The 21,276-nt window shown below is 41.5% G+C and overlaps 1 protein-coding gene across 1 annotated transcript in view; it reads left to right on the top strand.

The window, feature by feature from the left end:
- The window catches only part of LOC136860941 (trypsin-4), a 58,336-nt gene extending 45,782 nt beyond the window's left edge, over positions 1–12,554 (top strand). The window contains exons 5-7 of the mRNA XM_068227155.1: positions 2,060–2,176; positions 5,558–5,704; positions 12,262–12,554. Coding sequence (XP_068083256.1) covers positions 2,060–2,176; positions 5,558–5,704; positions 12,262–12,429 — 432 coding nt within the window. The 3' untranslated portion in view covers positions 12,430–12,554. The remainder of the gene's footprint in view (positions 1–2,059; positions 2,177–5,557; positions 5,705–12,261) is intronic.
- Positions 12,555–21,276: the final 8,722 nt, after the last annotated feature.

Genomic DNA, 21,276 nt, shown 5'->3' with positions numbered 1-21,276 from the left:
TTTCAAACCGATATGCAGGTTACACAATGCGCACGACATCGACTCAGTAGGATGTAGGACCACCGCGAGCGGCGATGCACGCAGAAACACGTCGAGGTACAGAGTCAATAAGAGTGCGGATGGTGTCCTGAGGGATGGTTCTTCATTCTCTGTCAACCATTTGCCACAGTTGGTCGTCCGTACGAGGCTGGGGCAGAGTTTGCAAACGGCGTCCAATGAGATCCCACACGTGTTCGATTGGTGAGAGATCCGGAGAGTACGCTGGCCACGGAAGCATCTGTACACCTCGTAGAGCCTGTCGGGAGATGCGAGCAGTGTGTGGGCGGGCATTATCCTGCTGAAACAGAGCATTGGGCAGCCCCTGAAGGTACGGGAGTGCCACCGGCCGCAGCACATGCTGCACGTAGCGGTGGGCATTTAACGTGCCTTGAATACGCACTAGAGGTGACGTGGAATCATACGCAATAGCGCCCCAAACCATGATGCCGCGTTGTCTAGCGGTAGGGCGCTCCACAGTTACTGCCGGATTTGACCTTTCTCCACGCCCACGCCACACTCGTCTGCGGTGACTATCACTGACAGAACAGAAGCGTGACTCATCGGAGAACACGACGTTCCGCCATTCCCTCATCCAAGTCGCTCTAGCCCGGCACCATGCCAGGCGTGCACGTCTATGCTGTGGAGTCAATGGTAGTCTTCTGAGCGGACGCCGGGAGTGCAGGCCTCCTTCAACCAATCGACGGGAAATTGTTCTGGTCGATATTGGAACAGCCAGGGTGTCTTGCACATGCTGAAGAATGGCGGTTGACGTGGCGTGCGGGGCTGCCACCGCTTGGCGGCGGATGCGCCGATCCTCGCGTGCTGACGTCACTCGGGCTGCGCCTGGACCCCTCGCACGTGCCACATGTCCCTGCGCCAACCATCTTCGCCACAGGCGCTGCACCGTGGACACATCCCTATGGGTATCGGCTGCGATTTGACGAAGCGACCAACCTGCCCTTCTCAGCCCGATCACCACACCCCTCGTAAAGTCGTCTGTCTGCTGGAAATGCCTCTGTTGACGGCGGCCTGGCATTCTTAGCTATACACGTGTCCTGTGGCACACGACAACACGTTCTACAATGACTGTCGGCTGAGAAATCACGGTACGAAGTGGGCCATTCGCCAACGCCGTGTCCCATTTATCGTTCGCTACGTGCGCAGCACAGCGGCGCATTTCACATCATGAGCATACCTCAGTGACGTCAGTCTACCCTGCAATTGGCATAAAGTTCTGACCACTCCTTCTTGGTGTTGCATTTGCTCTGTCAGTCAGTGTATATTAATGTCCTCCTCTTGGTGTAGTGGTTAGTGTGATTAGCTGCCACTCCCGAATGTCTGGGTTCGAATACCGGATAAGCCACGAATACTTTAAAAAGTGGTAGGAAGACTGGAACGGGGTCCATTAAGCCTCCTGAGATCAACTGAGAAGAGGGGATTCGATTCTCCCCTCAGCTACCCATGAAGTGGTTTTCCGTGGTTTTCCACTTTCTCCTCAGACAAATACCGGGATGGTATCTAACTTAAGGCCTCGGACACCTCCTTTCCTCTTCCTTGCCTATCCATTCCAATCTTCGCATGCTCCATAAAGCCCCTGTTCTGCATAGCGGATGAGGCCGCCTGGGCGAGGTACTGGTCTTCCTACTCAGTCGTATCCTCGATCATGTGTCACACTCTCCAGGACACTGCTCTTGAGCCGGTAGAGGTGGCATCCTTCGCTGAGTTCTAGGAAAAAATCAACTCTGCAGTATAAAAGTGTTAAATATATATATTGTGTAATGTTATTATAGGCTCAATTACTTTAAGTTTTTGTAGGGTCTTTGTATGAAATCGGTTGCATTTTGTTTATACTCTCTGTTATCCGGATTTTGTATTATCCGGACCACCCAGCGCCACATTATTCCGGATAACAGAAGTTGTATTGTACATGCATATTTTTTGTTTTATTTTCCAGGAAATATACCAGAACTTGTGGTGAATATTTCAGCCTTCAGTTTTGATAATGATTTTCTTATTTCAGGTGGAAGGAGAGTTCTCTTTGGATGGAAAAGTGATTAGCACCATTCCCTTACGTGATGTCACACTGAATCCACCGGCCGAATGCACTGTCTCAGGCTGGGGTCAATTTACTCCCGATGTAAGTAGATATCTTCGACAGCACGCAGCGGGCTATCTTCAGACAAACCATTGCTTTGCTCCCAGGTACTGCATTATTCACACCGTATGGCGTTGTATCCTGAATATGCTCTGTGTAATTCGACAATATTTGGCAACAGCAATGATATCACGTTGGAAGTGAAAGAGAGATTATCATCAGTCAAGCGATGTTTTATTGTTTAAGGTCCCGTTTGAGAAAACCGTATCACAAGGTGCTGTAGTTCTGATATCCTGGGTCTACCAAGCGACCGTCGCTCATCACGCAGGCCTGCAGATTAAGAGCTGACGCGTGGTCAACTTGATTAAACCTCTCGGTCACTATTGTAGACAGAGGCTGGTGTCTCACTGTCAGACAGGACCTCAAAATTGTTATTATGTAAGCTGAGTTGACTTCGAACCAGCATGCAGAGCTAGTCAAGTAGAACCTGGGACCTCCGGGTATTCATAAGCCAGATACCATTCACTGTATCTCCAGATCCAAAAGATTTAGGAAGATGAAATTTAGAAGAGAGGTCCATCTTTTGCCTTAGAGGTACACTAAGAAAGGATTCTCCAAAATTCAGTTTATGTCTTAGGCCCTTTAACACAATAGCCTTCTACGGGGTTCGTAGGGGGTTAGGGTGGGGAGAAAGAGACTTTGACATTGACGCTGTTTCTTTCTTTGGATGTATCATACATGACATATCCGGGACCATATCGCGAGCTTATTTCATTTTTCACAACTTTGTCTCCCTGTGGTTGGGGGCGGTAGAATAACACCTACGGTATCCCCTGTCTGCCGTAAGAGGCGACAGAAATGGGCCCAAGGGCTCTGAACTTTGGAGCGTGGGTTGCCGACCACGTGGTCATGAGCGGAGTCCTGGCATTGCTTCCACTTGTGCCAAGCTCCTATCTTTCATCAATCCTATCCGACCTTCCTTGGTCAACTGTAGTTCTTTTCCGACCCCGACGCCACTAGGCTTCCGAGGGTTAGGGAGTCCTTCACTTTCATGCCCTTTCGTTGCCCTTGTCTTCCTTTAGCCGATACCTTCATTTTTCGAAGTGTTGGATCCCTTCCATTTTTTCTCTCTGATTAGTGTTATGTGGAGGATGGTTGCCTAGTTGTACTCCCTCTTAAAACAGTAATCACCAGCACCACCACCTTATAACTTGGTTTACGTCGCACCGACACAGATAGGTTTATGGCGACCATGGGATACGAAAGGACTAGGATTAGGAAGGAAGCGGCCGTGGCCTTAATTAAGGTACAGCCCCGGAATTTGCCCGGTGTGAAAATGGGAATCCTCTGAAAACTATCATCAGGGCTGCCGACAGTGGGGTTCGAAACCACTATGTCCCGAATGCGAGCTCACAGCCCCTAACTACAGGTCCAACTCGCTCAGTAAACACTTATTCCTGAACGGTTCCAAACCAAAAGAACAAATGTACAGGAGAGAGGAAAATTATTAATGATGTTGGTAGGAATCGAAATATTTGGTGTGCATGGTACTGGAGAAATGTGGCAAAAGTTTAGGTGATTCATCCTGCATATAGAGTGGTCGGAAATAACGTGAACCTTTTATACGGGCGTTAGAGGGTTGGTCTTAATGATAAGGAATCTGAAATAAATAATTTTATATCTCGTATCGTTGTCATTTTATTAGCTTGTAAAGTTAGCCAATCAGATCGCTTCGCAGGTGAATTCAAATGGGATTTGGGTGACGCTGTTGCCAAATCTGTACGTGATTTAAGAACACACCGTTCGTTTCAGCCAGTGTCACTGTAGCGAACATGCTTTGGCTAGATGCTCTCAGCTGTATCCAAACCCCTCTCCAGGCGAAGTTTTATTCTTCTGGGTCTCTCATGCCGGTCATAGGCCACGTACAGATTTCGAAAAAGTGCTGCTCCAAAACCATTTGATTTTGCCCGCAAGCGATATGATTGGCTAAATGCAGCAGTTGATATAATCGCAACGGAGCGAAATATCGAATTATTTCTTTCAAATTAGTTATCATTATGGCCAACCGTCTAACGCTGACGTGTGTATATGTATCGAGTGACCTTAGATTAACTTAGATTGATAAAGCAGACAGTGTTTTATTTGTTGCAGTACACACATCCGCTCGGATGAAGACGTTGTCACTTCAAAACAAAACAAAACAAAACAAAACAAAACAAAACAAAACAAAACAAAACAAAACAAAACAAAACAAAACAAAACAAAACAAAACAAAACAAAACAAAACAAAACAAAACAAAACAAAACAAAACAAAACAAAACAAAACAAAACAAAACAAAACAAAACAAAACAAAACAAAACAAAACAAAACAAAACAAAACAAAACAAAACAAAACAAAACAAAACAAAACAAAACAAAACAAAACAAAACAAAACAAAACAAAACAAAACAAAACAAAACAAAACAAAACAAAACAAAACAAAACAAAACAAAACAAAACAAAACAAAACAAAACAAAACAAAACAAAACAAAACAAAACAAAACAAAACAAAACAAAACAAAACAAAACAAAACAAAACAAAACAAAACAAAACAAAACAAAACAAAACAAAACAAAACAAAACAAAACAAAACAAAACAAAACAAAACAAAACAAAACAAAACAAAACAAAACAAAAAAACAAAAAACAGAGAGAATAGGGATGCTGAAACGATCAAAACTAAGATTGTTGAGTGACGTCCAACACATTCTCAGGAATGAATGGACGTAGAGGGAAAGTACGAAGCCGAAAATAATAGCGGGGAAGGTGGTGGCAGTTATTCCTTAAGGAAGAAATACAGCTGCTAAAAAACTCCCTCAAATCAGAGGAAATAATGAAGAGGTCTGATGCTTTGAAGAATGAATATTATTAGTTAAAGGAAGGGAATAACCACGAGGACGTGAAAATGGAAGACTCCCAATTCCTCGCAAATGTAATACTAGGAAGAGAACCGGAGTGGACCAAGAAAGCTCGGATAGGAAATATGAAAGTAAGAAGTTTACACCGGTCCTTGGTCCGATCAGATGCAGTTCTTCAGTCTGTTTCATCATACACTATACCTTTCCACTTCTCCAATTAACCTACGCACTCCTTTCCTACTACAGATCACCCGATCTACCAGATTATCCCCGCCAGTATCACCGAAGGAAGCACACCAGCTCTGCGTGCTTACCTAGACCAGTACGCATAGCACCTTGCCACGACTTAGGACTTAGGACTTTGGTAAACACCCATGCATGTCTCTGACGCCTTTCTGAGGAGAACGTTCAGGTTTTGCCCAGCTGGCCTGACTTCATGTTGTTCACCCTCATATACGTGTTCTCTGTGAATGATGTTTTACAACAGAATACAATTTTATTTTATTTATTTTTTCTTGCAGCCCGTCGTATCCCAAGTTCTCCAGGAGTTGGATGAACCTCTTATCCCGCAAGAAGATTGCGTAAGGATCTACGAAGACTTCGCTATTCACGTATTGCCAGGCATGTTGTGTTCGGGCTTCCTCGAAGGAGGTCCTAGTGCTTGTCACGTAAGTAGTCTATCCAGATTGACGTAGAGTACATTTCATACTATTATTATTACTGTTAAAGATTAGATTTCGCCGGCGGATTTTCATGCTTGGAAATGAATTTTTAGCCCACCTATAGAATTGATTAACACCGGGAACTGTAACAAAATGACTTCTTGTTCTTCTTCATCTTCTAGTCTTCTTCAGCGCATGTTTTCATCATTGCAGGTCGACCGCCTTCATGAATTTCCTCCACATTTTTGGTCCACGGTATCATCTTATGGCACTATTTATTGACGAGATCCAACTCAGCTATATCTCCTCATATTATCCTCCACCATCCTCTGAATTTCGTACCTTCCACAGGTATCCTGCGTGCTTTCTTTGTCTAGGTTCTTCCCCACCTCTTCACATTCCGTGCTCGAACCACGTTCATTCTTCTCTAATACTTGCTAGTAATGAAGCCTTCAAGCTGTACTACACTAAAACTAACGTCTCAAAACAACACGTTTGATGCTGGAATAAAGCACCCGTCGAGACAAGAAAGCACCACGAACCACTGCTTTTGTTAGCAATATCCAATCAATGGGCGGCGTGTGGTGTCGTTGTTCCGCGAAGTAAGTCGTAGACTTATTGTTCGCTTCCTTCTGCACAAGTGATCGCATTTTCCAGGTTAAAAGTTCTATTCGTCACCTCCATTAAAGGACTGATATAGAGTTAACTGCAGGAAAGTTCACTTCTCGCCGCAAACCAATGCTTGGTGTCTAGTTTTTTCTTTGCAAGTTGCTTTACGTCGCAGCCACATAGATAGGTCTTACGGCGACGATGGACAGGAAAGGTCTAGGAGTGGGAAGGAAGCGACCGTGACCTTAATTAAGGTACAGCCTCAGGTATTTGCCTGGTGTGAATACGGGAAACAACGGAAAACCATCTTCAGGGCTGCCGACAGTGGGATTCGAACCCACTATCTCCCGAATACTGGATACTGGCCGCAATTAAGCGACTGCAGCTATCGAGCTCGGTACATGCTTGGTGTTTTCTACAGGGTTAGTTTATTAGTAAGCGGTGAGAAGTGTTTAAGTAACTGTATGGGCAGAAATGGCTAGTTAATATTCTATGGATGTACGAAATAGAGAAGTATTATAGGTCTTTAGAAGCATCCATTCGCGGCTCAGGTAGTAACTACATATCGATATACGAATATCGATTGGACCATAGAACTACTAACTTTGGTTTTCCAACGTTCTATGGCAACAGTTTACGTTTACACCATTAATATGCAGCGCATGTTCTGATAGCGAGGAAGTTTGATCTTAGTAATGCATTTATTTATTTATTTATTTATTTATTTATTTATTTATTTATTTATTTATTTATTTATTTATTTATTTACATAGTGCATGTTGCACATTTGACAATCAAAAATTTATACTCAAGATTTCACTCAAGATATTTATATATTACATTCATATGTCCGCATCTGTTTTGTAGTGGTTAGTGTAATTAGCTGCCACCCCTAGAGGCCCGGGTTCGATTCACGGCTCTGCAGCGAAATTTGAAAAGTGATACGCTGGCTGGAACAGGGTCCACTCAAACTCTGGAGATCAACTGAGTACAGGGGCATTCGATTCCCCTCTCGGCCATCTTCGAAGTGGATTTCCGTGGCTTCCCACTTCTCTTTCAGGCAAATGTCGGGATGGTACCTAACTTAAGACTATGGTCGCTTCATTCCCTTTTCCTCATCTATCCCTTCCAGTCATCCCATCCCCTACAAGGCCCCTGTTCAGCCTAGCATGTGAGTCCGCCTGAGTGAGAGAATGGTCCTCCTTCCCATTTGTATCCCCCGAGCCAAAGTGTCACGTTCTAGAACACTGCACTTGAGGCGGTAGAGGTGGGATCCCTCGTGGACTCTGAGGGGAAAACCAACCGTGGAGAGTAAACCGGTTAAGAAAGAAGAAGACGTATATATACCAAAAGAAATGAAATGGCGTATCGCTTGTAGTGCCAGCGGTGTCCGAGGAAATGTTCGGCTCGCCAGGTGCAGGTATTTTGATTTGACGACCTTAGGTGTCCTGTGCGTCGTGATGAGGATGAAATGATGATGAAGACGACAAATACACCCAGTCCCTGTGCCAGCGGAATTAACTAGTGATGGTTAAAATATTGGACCCTGCCGGGAATCGAACCCGGGACCCCTGTGACTAAAGGTCAGCATACTAACCATTTAGCTATGGAGCCGGATATATATGCTGAAGACTAATACATAGAAAAACGGAAGAATACATTAGGTAAAGAAGATTTCTAGGTCAATGTCCAAATATCGTAATTAAAACATAGCTTACGGTCTGTTATATGGTAATTAGTTCAAGAAACCCGAGAAAGCATGCAGTGGGCATTCTTGGACGACATGATAAATTGTCCTTTCTACAACACCACAGCCATAGAAATCTTTCCACCCCCAAACATTCAGAGTAGAAGCAGTTTTACTCGTCCCACACTTGATAAGATTAAGATTTTGCCTTGTAGTACGAGTAAAGTTGAAACTTGCGTTAATCCTTGAGGGAGTAATGATATCCACTTTGTCCACCAAGCAACCTTGGATTTGAAACCACTGGATATAAACCTCAAAGTAGTTCTCCAGGCATGTAGGCGAGACTTTAGCCTTGTTGAAGCACATTTCTTAATATCTTCATCAACTAGGAGTCTCTTATTCTGAGTAAAGGATCAGATTTTTTCCGTAGCTTTTCTTATACATTGAAATTTTTGTCTTTAAGTTTAAACAGTTATTTTTAGCGTGGCCGTTTTTGTCGTTAAGGTTAGAAAACAAATGTTATAACTGATTCCGTTTCCTTTTTTCTCGAAAGTTATTTTAGTTATTAGCAGCGTCAGGTAATCGTGATTCATTTCAAAATAGCACGGATCATCATTATTTTATAAAAAAATTCTCAAGCTTGTCGTAATCATCCATATTGTTCTGCCTAATAGTCCTACTTTTACAACCTCCCTTTCCATCACATTTATGTTTAACTGCTATTAAAAGAGCTTCGTGATCACTAAAACCATCTGTTACTTCAGTTTTCCATAGAGCCCTATAGGGCTTACTTGGCTCTACTAGCACCATGTCCGGAATATTTTTACCTCTAGTTCAGGACGTCTCAAATTCTCAAAATGTCAAGAGTGCAAACCGAGGCACAGAGGTTTTGTGCACCGCGTATCGGTCCGACTCGGCTCGGTTCGGACCAGCGTTTTGTCTCGGAGCGACTCAGGGTAAGCTCGGCTCAAATCTACTCGGATGGTGGACTGCTGCAGAGCAAGTAAGGCAGTGACAGACAGGCGGAGAGAGCGAGAGAGGCGTAGGGAAGGAGCGGGACAGTGCTATTGCTCAAAACTGTATGTTGTTGGAGAGGATTGCCAAGTCATCTGTAAATTGGGGTTCTGCACTTTGGTTAACTTAGCGAAGTCGTCTTATGCACTTTGCGGCGTGCAATGCACCGGTGCATGCGCTTTCAGAGGCCCTGGTCTGCTTGGTTATATCCCTTTAAGATTCAGCTGCCCTTCCCACATCATCTTCTATACCTAAGAGAGTAGCAACAGCAAAGTAATGCTGGAAACTTTCCCTGGTGATGAGGCTTTTGTCTATCAGAGCAGACAACGTTATAAGTTTCACAAAGAAGAGAAATCCTCTGAGTTTTAATTACTGTGTTGAAGAGATGACAGTAATTCGTGGGGTTCACTGTTACTACCTAGCTGTTAATATACTGAAAAATCTTCATTAGGTTGGGGGGGGGGACATAAACAGGATAGTAAATAAAGATTTCCGGTTCAGATCTCTTCATATGGATACGCTATTATTTTTTTTGCCATTTTGCATTACGTCGCACCGACACAGATAGGTCTTATGGCGACGATGGGATAGGAAAGGCCTAGGAGTTGGAAGGAAGCGGCCGTGGCCTTAATTAAGGTACAGCCCCAGCATTTGCCTGGTGTGAAAATGGGAAACCACGGAAAACCATCTTCAGGGCTGCCGACAGTGGGATTCGAACCCACTATCTCCCGGATGCGAGCTCATAGCTGCGCGCCTCTAACCACACGGCCAACTCGACCGGTCATATGGATACGAGGGTATTTAGGGGTTTTATTAAGAATGTAAAGGAGAAGGGATAAAAGTCACTAGTGAGACCCGAATTCGAGTATTGTTCTAATAAGGAAATATATTTGCTATTTAATGTTTCCTATTGAGGTTAATAATTGTGAGTACTGTATGAAGACGAATAGTGTGACCCTCAGCAAAAATTCTTTATACAAGTATTGGAAGAGATTCAAAGGAATGCAACGCTGGTTGTTCCGGGTGATTTCCGGCAATAGAACAGTGTTGGGAAAATGTCGCAAATTTTGTGCTGGGAAGACTTGGAAGAAAGTACACGAACAGCTCAACTAAGTGTAATATTTCGAGCTGTCAGTGGATGGCTGGCTTGGAATGGCATTAGTAGATGAAAAAGCTAGAGTGGAATTTTTAAACATATGAAAGATGTTAAATTAAGATGAAGTTAGAATTCAAAGGGACATTTAAAAAAGGCAGAAATGAATCACTACTGATCTGGATTTAGGACAGTCGCCCAGATGGCAGATTCCCTATCTGTTGTCTTCCTAGTCGTTTTTTATATGATTGCAAGGAAATTGGAAATTTACTGAACACCTCCCTTGGTAAATGATTCCAATCCCTAACTCCCCTTCCGATAAACTAATATTTGACCCCATTTTCTTTTAATTCCAACTTTATCTTCATATTGTGATCTTTCTTAGTTTTAAAGACACCACTCAAACTTACTCATCTACTAATGTCATTTCACACCATCTCTCCACTGACAGCTCGGGGCATACCACTTCGTCGAGCAGCTCGTCTCCTTTCTCCCAAGTCTTCCTAGCCCAAACTTTACAACATTTTAGTAACGCTATTATTTTGTCGGAAATCACCCAGAACATATCGAGCTGCTTTTCTACATCCTTAGTACAACCTCAAACCCCCTCATTACCATGTTCAGAGATCTGTACCCTTTATTTACAATCCCATTTATGTGATCACCCCAATTAAGTTCTTTTCTTATTATTAACATCTAGGTAATTACAATGATTCCCAAATTGAGGCAAATACTCTTATATATAAGGATGAATTAGGAATTTGGATAATTTACAAAGGAAGATGTTCAATAAACTTCCAAATTCTTTGCAATTAAGAAAATTCTAGCCACCTGGGCGATATCAGATAAAAAGTGACTTACTGTATTTATACCTAACAGTCGTTGTGTAAAGAAAGAGATGTACGTACCCAGCCTACTTCACCTTGTGAACACGGTGAGAAGGAAATGATCGGCAAAACAGAGGTCAAACTGTTGGTTTCTTTTGCACGACATTGCACCAGCACATACGTCAGTCTCGATAAAAAAAAAAAATACATTGCTGGGCATAATGTAGCGGCTTTGAAGAATCCATTACACGCTTCAGATCTGTAACCACCTGACTTAATCCTCTTCATGCAGATAATAAGTCATCAGCAGGATCCCCGAATCGTGGGAGCTGAAGAAGTCACTACAAACTCTATGAGAGTGGTTTCACAAATTGGTTTTCGGTAAAGCTTCCAAACACTTCACAATCGTTGGCAGGAATGTGTAACGTCGTAAAGGAGCTGTTCTAAGGGAATTTTTTCTAAACAAATATTCTCCTTCTTCTTATTCTCGCTATTCTTCTCCGCCTACTTCTCAAACTTGTTATGAGTTTGGCCCAATTTCACGAACGGATGCCCTTCTTGACGGCGACCTTGTATGAAGTGATGTATTTGCTATGGTGGTTGGTATTGTTGAGTGTTATACTACGATGTACATAAATATACAGAAACCGATCAAGAGGAATTAACAATACGCAATTGAAATCATCGACCCAAAAAGGAATCAGACCCGAATGCCTCTGAAACAGAAAACCTGTTTTCTGTCCATTCAGCCATGGAGGCAGGCGTTGTATAATATAGAGTGATTTATATTTTGTGCTATTAAGAAATTCCTGAAAGTTTTTGATGCTAGTATCTAGCCCCATGGTGTGTGGAGGTCAGCTGTCTGGTATTTTAACTTATATTTGGATGGAGACTGTGTTACTGGAAACTGTCCTTCAGACTTCATCAGAATAATACTGAAATATATATATATATATCTTACACGCATTTTAATACCTAGTAAAATGAAACATTTATTTCTATCCAAAACTGTCTTCATCCAGTAAATGGAGTTTAGCTTCTTCTATGGAGCATGATACCATCTCCATGTTCTTCAGCCCTTCAGAATAATATAAACATCCATTAAATAGGCCACTTTTAGACGTAGAAATAAAATATTATCTTCATATCACCCATGAATTTCTCAAATGTCAAGTAATAAGTTACATTATAATCTTATGCATTAAGAAAAACCAGAATATTGTAAGATGCCTATGAAAATCGGTCATCAATTTCAGAACCGCCAGGTGAAATGCGGCTGTTTTAAAGATTGGAATTCCAAATATAAATCAATCTGTATTTATTTGGTCCACAGGGTGACTCAGGTGGCCCTCTGGTGTGTGGAGGTCAGCTGACTGGTGTTGTATCGTGGAGTGGAGACTGCATTAATGGTACCTACCCAGCAGTGTACGCAGACGTAGCGTACTACAATGAGTGGATTCAAAAAACCCTGGCTAAGAGCATCGAGGATGGTGGTCTCTAAGCTTCAACTTGCTACTGTGTCAGTGTTACAAAACATATCTTATCTGTATCTAATATGACATATGAATAGTGAGATAAGTTCTCATCAGCTTTAAGTGTGATTAAATACTGAAAATTCTCCTTCTCAAAGAATTCTGTTTGTTTCTTTCATACACATCCTAAAATAATGACCTATCTTTCACTCCTTCCTGATTTTCACAGTTTTCAACAAAATGTTGTAAGAATGAAATGTAAACTATCATCCAGGTTGACATTCTACTGTGTTAGCTGTGAAGAAGCTCTTGATAGAACATATGTTAAAGCAGCTAGAACAGTCGTTTTTCAAACTCTTCACACTGTGTACCTGTGTAATCTGATATCTCTGAACTGTATGTCTGATTTTTCGGATACTAAGGTTTTGATACTGGAAAATTACAACACATAAGCACAAAATAGAGGTTTCAGTTTTCATATTCGTAACAAGGAAGCAATTATAGCTTCACATTAAATATTGATGATGAATTTAACGAACTTTAAATTTCACAACAGCATCATATTTGTTATATGGAAGTCTAATAATTACATTCATCACAAGACAGTTGAAATACTGTTAAGGAGATCCTTGGCTCTCTAATGCTACATTACATGAAGAATTTCCACGTGCTTATTTTCTTGTGTATGAGTGTGTAAGCAGATGAAGATATATCCGCTTTTTCAATTATATTAAATGTCTTGAAGCAAATTAGGAGTGGAAATTTAGCATGCGTCGATCCACAATCGGGTGAGCGCTTGGTCAGCACATAGCTCACTTTGCACACAACACCATGAAAATATCTACGATTAGCTACGTAATTTAACTGGAAAGTGTGCTTCCGAACTGTGTGGTATTCCTTCTCTTAAGTTGTCCTGAATTTCCTCTCACTTTTTCTGATCTGATTAGCACGCCAGTTCATTTCCGGCATTACGGATAATTTTCGCGTTCTTCTGAACTCCCAGCGTGCACCCCTGGGATTACGCATGCCGTCAATTGGGAAACTCAGCTTTTATAAACAGAAAATCTAGATTAGAATTGTTTAGATGATTAATAGTGATAAGTTAATTTCCTTTCCATTTTTACAATTTACTTTACGTCGCTTCATCACACGGCGTCGATGGGGACAGGAAAGGGCTAGGGGTGGGAAAGAAGCGGCCGTGGCCTAAATTAAAGTACAGCCCCAGCATTGGCCTCGTGTAAAAATGAGATACCACATAAAACATTTAGAGGGCTGCCGTCACTGGGTTGCGAGCACACTGTCTCCTCACAGGTGCGCGCCCCTAACCGTACGTTCAACTCACGCGGTAAGTTAATCATACCGTGATGGTAATTTATATCATTTTCAATGGTATTCACACTATTTCTCTATTGAGAATGTTCAGTAGTTACTGCTCCAAAACTAGAAGACTGTATTTTCTAACACATTAATTTTTGAATAGATTTGTGAATTTCAAATATCTGAAAAGGAACGGTGCCTGCACTAGGTACAAGATGACCACGGTGGTCTGGGAAGGTACCTCATAAGACAATTTTATATGAATGCATAACACCTAGAAAATTTAACAAGTAATTTACAAATGATAGTTAGAAACTTGATTCCTCGTAGGATGTCCTTGTATTTGTACAATGAGAGTGAACATTCAGATCCGGAATACAGTCTGTTTCCAATTTCAATGGAGGTTAAAAATATCAAAAAGTGGATATTTAATTGTTAATGCTGTTATTATCTTTCTTTTTTTTACAGGCTTAGTGGGGGAAGAATGTTAATCGCGTTCTCAGGTATAAATGGAAATGAATGACTTGTAGAGAGACCCTCAGTATCTGTATAATGAAATGAAATGGCGTATGGCTTTTAGTGCCGGGAGTGTCCCTCTTCCTCATCTATCCCTTCAAGTCATCCCATCCCCTACAAGGCCCCTGTTCAGCATAGCAGGTGAGCCCGACTGGATGAGGGACTGGTCCTCCTTTCCAGTTTCATCCCCCAACCCAAAGTGTCGCGTTCTAGAACACTGCACTTGAGGCGGTAGAGCTGCGATCGATCACTCGTGGAGTATGAGGGAAAACCAACCGTGGAGGATAAACGGATTAAGAAAGAAGAGGACGTATATATACTAAATAAATGGCGTATCGCTTTTAGTGCCGGGAGTGTCCGAGGAGATGTTCGGCTCGCTAGGTGCAGGCCTTTTGATTTGACGCCCGTAGACGACCTGAGCCTCGTGATGGGAATGAAATGGTGATGAAGACGACAAATACACCCAGCCCCCGTGCCAGCGAAATTAACTAATTACGGTTAAAATTCCCGACCCTGCCTGGAATCGAACCCGGAACCCCTGTGACCAAAGGCCAGCACGCTAACGATTTAGGCATGGAGCCATACAGTACCTGTAATTTATTTTTCTATTTCGCAGAATGGAACTTGCAAATTTTTTCGTAAGGTGTATCTCTGACTACAAAGGGTGCTTCTTGCTTCGTATAGCAGACCTTAGACAATCCACCTATCGATAGGTATTTTATACTTCGCTGACAGGTAGGACAAGCATGGAACATAAATAGCTTGCTTTTCTAGGTCCACATTCTGAGCGTGATTTGAGTCTCTTTCAAGGCATAAGGTGGGATCTAAGATCCTTTCTGTTGATGTCTATGATGTCAGCCCTCCGATTAGAGTCGTCGGTAGAAATCCAGTGAACCTCCTCGTGCTCCTCCCATCCGCGCTGTCTCATGGACTGAGCAATCGACATTGCGCATTAGCTCAGTGCTCCGGCAGAATCCCAACACATTTCCAAAGCACTGAACGTTACGTTTAAATAATATATATATTTCAGTTGGCAGTGCTAAAGATGCCGCGTACTTCTTCATAGACAGTCATGCTTGAATCTACAGCGTGAATTGTATTATTACGTGTGGAAAATAAAATTGTACATGAATAATTACAGTCTTGCTTAAACAGACATTTTGTTACAAAATGTATATGAGACAGTAGAACTACAATTAAGACATATTCAGAGCTGCACATGAGGTAAGGTAAGTTAACAGCTTCTTCGGTGGATCTCTGAATCTTCTCTGCGGTGCACCCATCTACTTACTGCTTAAACCCTGCTAATGGTACCTTGAATTTGCACAATGGACATTCCATTGTTCCATTGTTGCTTGTTGCCACACTCACTATGCAGATGTCTTGGTTTATTTCACTTATGAAGCGAGAATTGTGACCTTCCATGATTTGTCCGCATTCGACGTGGATGGCACGTCACAGCTGATGTTTGATAATATTTGCCTCCAGGATCATATTACTAACGTTTCCAAGATAACAACATGTGTTCAAGAGTCCTAATGTCATGATATTTCACTCCTTTATCTTGTATTTTATACTCATCAGCCTCAGATGTCTCACACCACTGAATCGTCCCATCTCAGTTTTGGTTTTCAAACTCACCGATTGTTTCCGACTTCCGGCCAGTGAACTTTCTAAATAGATCCTGATACTATGAATATGCACTACTGCCAGGAGTATTTTTTTTCCCTATTTTTAACAAAGTGTGTCACTATCCGAATGAGTAATATCGAATGATTCCTAGTATCATGTTGCTTCATTTGATTGCCCGGTACGAGAAGTTGTGATCCAGCACGGCTTGAGATATTTCCCGGTCATAAAAACTCGCGACCAAGATCTTTTCAATTCATGCCGACGCCGTAGAAATAACGAGACAAGGGCTTGACATACACACAACATAAGATATCTAGTCGAATTAGAACTGAAATGCGTCGTGATACGTAACATAACTATTATATTGTAAATTTGGAACTTCTTCATATTAGGCTTGAGTTCATCTTTGTATTTTTCCCCTCTGTCCTTTTGTTGTCAGTTATTCAATTGAGAACCTATCACTTGCATCGGAAGACATGTGACACTCTATTTCTAATTTAAAATTTAGGAATTTCGTCCTTGTAAGTAAATGTCCGTGGCACAGGAAGCCATTGTCGTTCAGTTCGTAATATCCAGAAGTGAATCGGTTAGTTTATGATTTCTGTAAGTCACAAAATGTAAACTTGGGGGAAAACAAAAAAACTGACTGGTGAATAAACCAGAAACTATTTGTAAACTATTTTGTCTCTGAGGATCAATACTTACAGAAATACATCATGGAATTAGGATATGAAGTTTCATTCTTTATAACTTTGTCTATAGGTCAGTTTAAAACTCTGTGGTCGTGCGGTTAGGTGTGCGCAGCTGTGAGGTTGCACCCGGAAGATAGTGGGTTCGTACCCCCCTGACGGCAGCCGTGAAGATGGTTTTCCGTGATTTCCCATTTTCACAGCAGGCAAATGCTGGAGCTGTACCTTAACTAAGGCCACGGCCGCTTCCTTTGTCACTCCTAGGCCTTTCCTCTCCCATCGTCGCCATAAGACCTATCTGTGTCGGAGCGACGTAAAACAAATTGTAAAAATGACTTAAAGGAATACAAAAATTCATATTCATATGACTTATTGATGTGTATATCTGTTTTATTTATGCATAAATTGCTATAAGCATTTACAGTAACAAAATATATAATATTTGAATACATAATGATACACGGAAAATGCTTCTTTAATGAAAATTCCCCATTGACTCCTTGTTAGTGGTGCTCTATTAAAAACAGTATTCCAGAAGACGAGTTATAACGGTTGGAAAAGTTATTTTCAGTTAAATTATGCATCATTAGTAAGCAAATATTAGGTAATATTAGGTTAAATATCAAAATACCCGCAAGGTACATTAGTATTTCGTGGATTCACTTCTTTGTTATTGTAGCCTGCGTATGAAGTTTGTTTCACTCTTGCTGTTTGAATTTTGTTACACTTATATCTGCGTCCAAAGAGAAGTCGCGGCTGCTTGTAGGTACGACACGAGTAATACTACACTAAGCTACAAACATTGGTCGTGATAAACAGTGCGAGCTCTCTGAAAGAGATGCATGTTCATTATTAAACTGTTCATTACGCAGTACTTACAGTAAATGTGTACCTAAACCACAAGTGCACCACCAATTTGAAACTTCACAGCAGCACCTTAGTTCACAAGAATCACCGCGGACGGAACCGGTGTTTATTGTCAGACCTTTAGACATGAGAGTGGCGCATGCGCAGCCCCGCATGCACACGACTTTTTGTCAAACGACCATAGTACATCCGTATTCCTAGTATTTTTTTTTTTGTTGGTAGGATCGTCTGAAAAAGACATGCTTGCACAACAATCAGAAAGGCTTTAATAACAAACGTAATATAATGTGCTTCCCGCGATTAGTAAAATTCGTGTTACCAACAGCTGATACTGACAGCACACTCTAGCGGTAAAACACTGTTACCTTGAGAAATCTCGCAAGTCATTGGCTTATGGAGTTTTAAACCTAACCAAATAGCCTATTGACGATCCTTTCAAAGCCGTTGTATACAGCAGACTTATGGGGGTTCTACACAAAATGATGTAGCTACCCTTCGACATTCATTTTGTGCCATAAAACGAAATTGTCAAAAAATGTGATTTACGGGGTTTTAAAACTAACCGATTCAAGTGTTTGTCTGCGTGTATTCGTGCGATGCCCAGTCTAATCTACGCAAAGCTCTTTCTTTTTTTTCTTCCAAGTTGCTTTACGTCGCACCGACACAGATATGTCTTATGGCGACGATGGGATGGGAAAGGGCTAGGAGAGGGAAGGAAGCGCCCGTGGCCTTAATTAAGGTACAGACCCAGCATTCGCCCGGTATGAAAATGGGAAAACCACGGAAAACCATCTTTAGGGCTGCCGAAAGTGGGGTTCGAACTCACTATCTTCCGGACGCAAGCTCACAACTGCGCGACCCTAACCGCACGGCCAACTCGCCCGGTGATGATAGAATGAGTTCTTGGTTCAGGATGCTTACAGGGGTTAGACAAGGCTGTAATCTTTCACCTTTGTTGTTCGTAGTTTACATGGATCATCTGCTGAAAGGTATAAAGTGACAGGGAGGGATTCACTCACCTGGAAATGTAGTAAGCAGTCTGGCCTAAGCTGACGACTTGGTCTTAGTGGCAAATTGTGCCGAAAACCTGCAGTGTAATATCTTGGGACTTGAAAGTAGGTGCAATGAGTATGGTATGAAACATGCCTTTCGAAGACTCAATTGATGTCAGTAGGTAAGAAATTCAACAGAAATGAATGTCAGATTGGTGATATAAAGCTGGAACAGGTGGATAATTTCAAGTATTTAGGATATGTGTTCTCCCAGGCTGGTATTATAGTAAGTGAGATCGAATCAAGGTGCAGTAAAACTAATGCAGTGAGCTCGCAGTTGCGAACAACAGTATTCTGTAAGAAGGAAGTCAGCTCCCGGACCAAATTATCTATACTTCGGTCTGTTTTCAGACCAACTTTGCTTTACGGGAGCGACAGCTGGGTAGACTCAGGATTTCTTATTCACAAGTTATAAGTAACAGACATGAAAGTAGTGAGAATGATTGCAGGTACAAGCAGGTGGGGACAATGGCAGGAGGATATTCGGAATGAGGAGATAAAGGCTAAGTTAGGAATGAACTCGATGGATGAAGGTGTACGCGTAAACCGGCTTTCGTGGTGCGGTCATGTGAGGCGAAGGGAGGTAGGATAGGTTGCCTAGGAGAATAATGGACTAGGCCATTGAGGGTAAGATAAGTAGGGGAAGAACAATGTGATAATTGCTAGATTCGGTTTTGAATAATTTAATGACAAGAGGTGGGGAACTAAACGAGTTCCCATAGCTCGTTAGAAATACAGGACTGTAGAGGCGTTTAGTTACCTAACAGGAGTTTGCAGAGGGATTGCTAAAAGGTATAAGAGTCTATAAATTACGTACACATATGTACGATGTATATTATTATTATTATTATTATTATTATTATTATTATTATTATTATTATTATTATTATTATTATTATTATTATTATTATTACCGAGCAAGTGACTGTGCAGTTTTGGTCACGCGGCTATCAGTTTTCATTCGAGAGAAAGCGGCTTAGAACCCCACTGTCGTTAGCCCTGAAGACAATTTTCCGTGATTTCCTATTTTCACACCAGGGAGATGCTGGGGATGTACCTTAATTACGTCCACGGCCGCTTTCTTCCAACTCCTAGCCCTGTCCTATTCCATCGTCGCCATAAGTCCTATCTGTGCCGGTGCGACGTAAAGTAGGCTGTAAATATATTATTATTATTATTATTATTATTATTATTATTATTGTTGTTTCGTTTAGGCCAGCTAAGTACCACGACATTCAACTATTGCATTTTGGAATGGGCTTTGATGTTTGCCCAGTAGTTGCGCATCCTCAGGCTGTGTTGCTCCTTCGTCTCCTTTGTCCAAAGGACGCCAGTCTTCTTTGTTGGTAGTCTGTCCTGGAACTTCTTATGTTTAAGCATCTTCCTGAGTGCTGTCCGATCCTTTATGATTCCTTCTGTAATTCCCAGTTCCTGTAGATCTTTATCCACTTCGTTCAACCATGGTGACTTATTCTTCCTATTTTGCCAGTAGCTGAGAATCCAATTGGTCAACCTGGTAGGATGCATCCTGTAGACGTGCCCATATAATGCTAGGCGTCTCGTCCTTGCTAGATTCGTTATTCTATTATTATTATTATTATTATTATTATTATTATTATTATTATTATTATTATTATTATTAACATGTTTGCAATATTTAGGTATATACCATAATTCAGGTACACTATATTATTTAATTACTACACTAGTTCAAAAAGAAGCCTCACTCCTCTGAAACTCTCTTTTTGTTCGGAAATAAAGAAGCTTTACAGTAGGAGCACGTTTGAGATAACGCTCCTTCTCCATTCCTGAGTGTAATTTATAAGGCTGTGGTCTTAGTGACGCCTCGTAATTTCATCTTCGCCGAGCTCGAACGATCTACAACGAATGGAGCCAAATTAATTCAGCAAAAATTACCGTACCGATGAAATTGAATAGAAGAAATCAATAGAACACAAGTGCTGCACCAGTTTAGCAGACATTATTCCTCCCACGTTCTGCCAAGATACTTCTTCTTACTATCAGGTAAGTAATTCTTCAGGGAAGCATCTCTAAGTTTCGTTGCAAGTGGAGTTGACAAATTGAAAATAGAACTTCTATTAGTCAGTTGCCATGTTCTTTTGTGTTACGTAGACAATATGACAGTTTATTAGAACCAGAAAGCTCACGCAAGAGATCAAAATACAAAAAAAAGTATGGGACAATGTTGCATCCCCTACCCGGTTATTTTGAACTATATTTTGAGGCTATTTTTCATCCACCATTAATGAAGTTGGTGGAGAAATCGAGATCAGCGGGAAACAACACACACTCCGCTATGCAGGTTATACAGTGACACTTGCTGACATTTTAGATGGACTTCTGTTCCTTCCAAACGGTATCAACGAGGCACATATATCTTCAGCTATAGCTCATTCCATGTTAAGAAAACAGTATTGGTCTTACGACAAGAGGATTGCCATGTCGAACGGCTCTGCTCAACACCATCATAGGAAAATGGCGACACATACATTTGTGAAATTCAGTATTTATGTCCAAGACAAAAAGCAGAAGAAACTAAAGTTACAAGTTTTTTTTTTGAACTAATTTGGACGAAGAGTTTACAGGGGTTATTTGTGGTTTATACAGAATCAGAGGTAAACTACAGCACACAAAAAACCTCAGTATTGAAGTGTAAGACAAATGGGGGAGAAAATAGACAAATAATTTTTTATGATCTCAAGGGGTGAGGGATGCATTTAATTGCATTTAATAAATTCCTCCAGGCAATAAAGGTTAGAAAACAGACGCAACAAATAAACAC

This window comes from Anabrus simplex, chromosome 1, assembly GCF_040414725.1.
Source record: "Anabrus simplex isolate iqAnaSimp1 chromosome 1, ASM4041472v1, whole genome shotgun sequence".
Lineage (NCBI taxonomy): Eukaryota > Metazoa > Arthropoda > Insecta > Orthoptera > Tettigoniidae > Anabrus > Anabrus simplex.
This window is presented reverse-complemented; position numbering and strand designations above follow the sequence as displayed.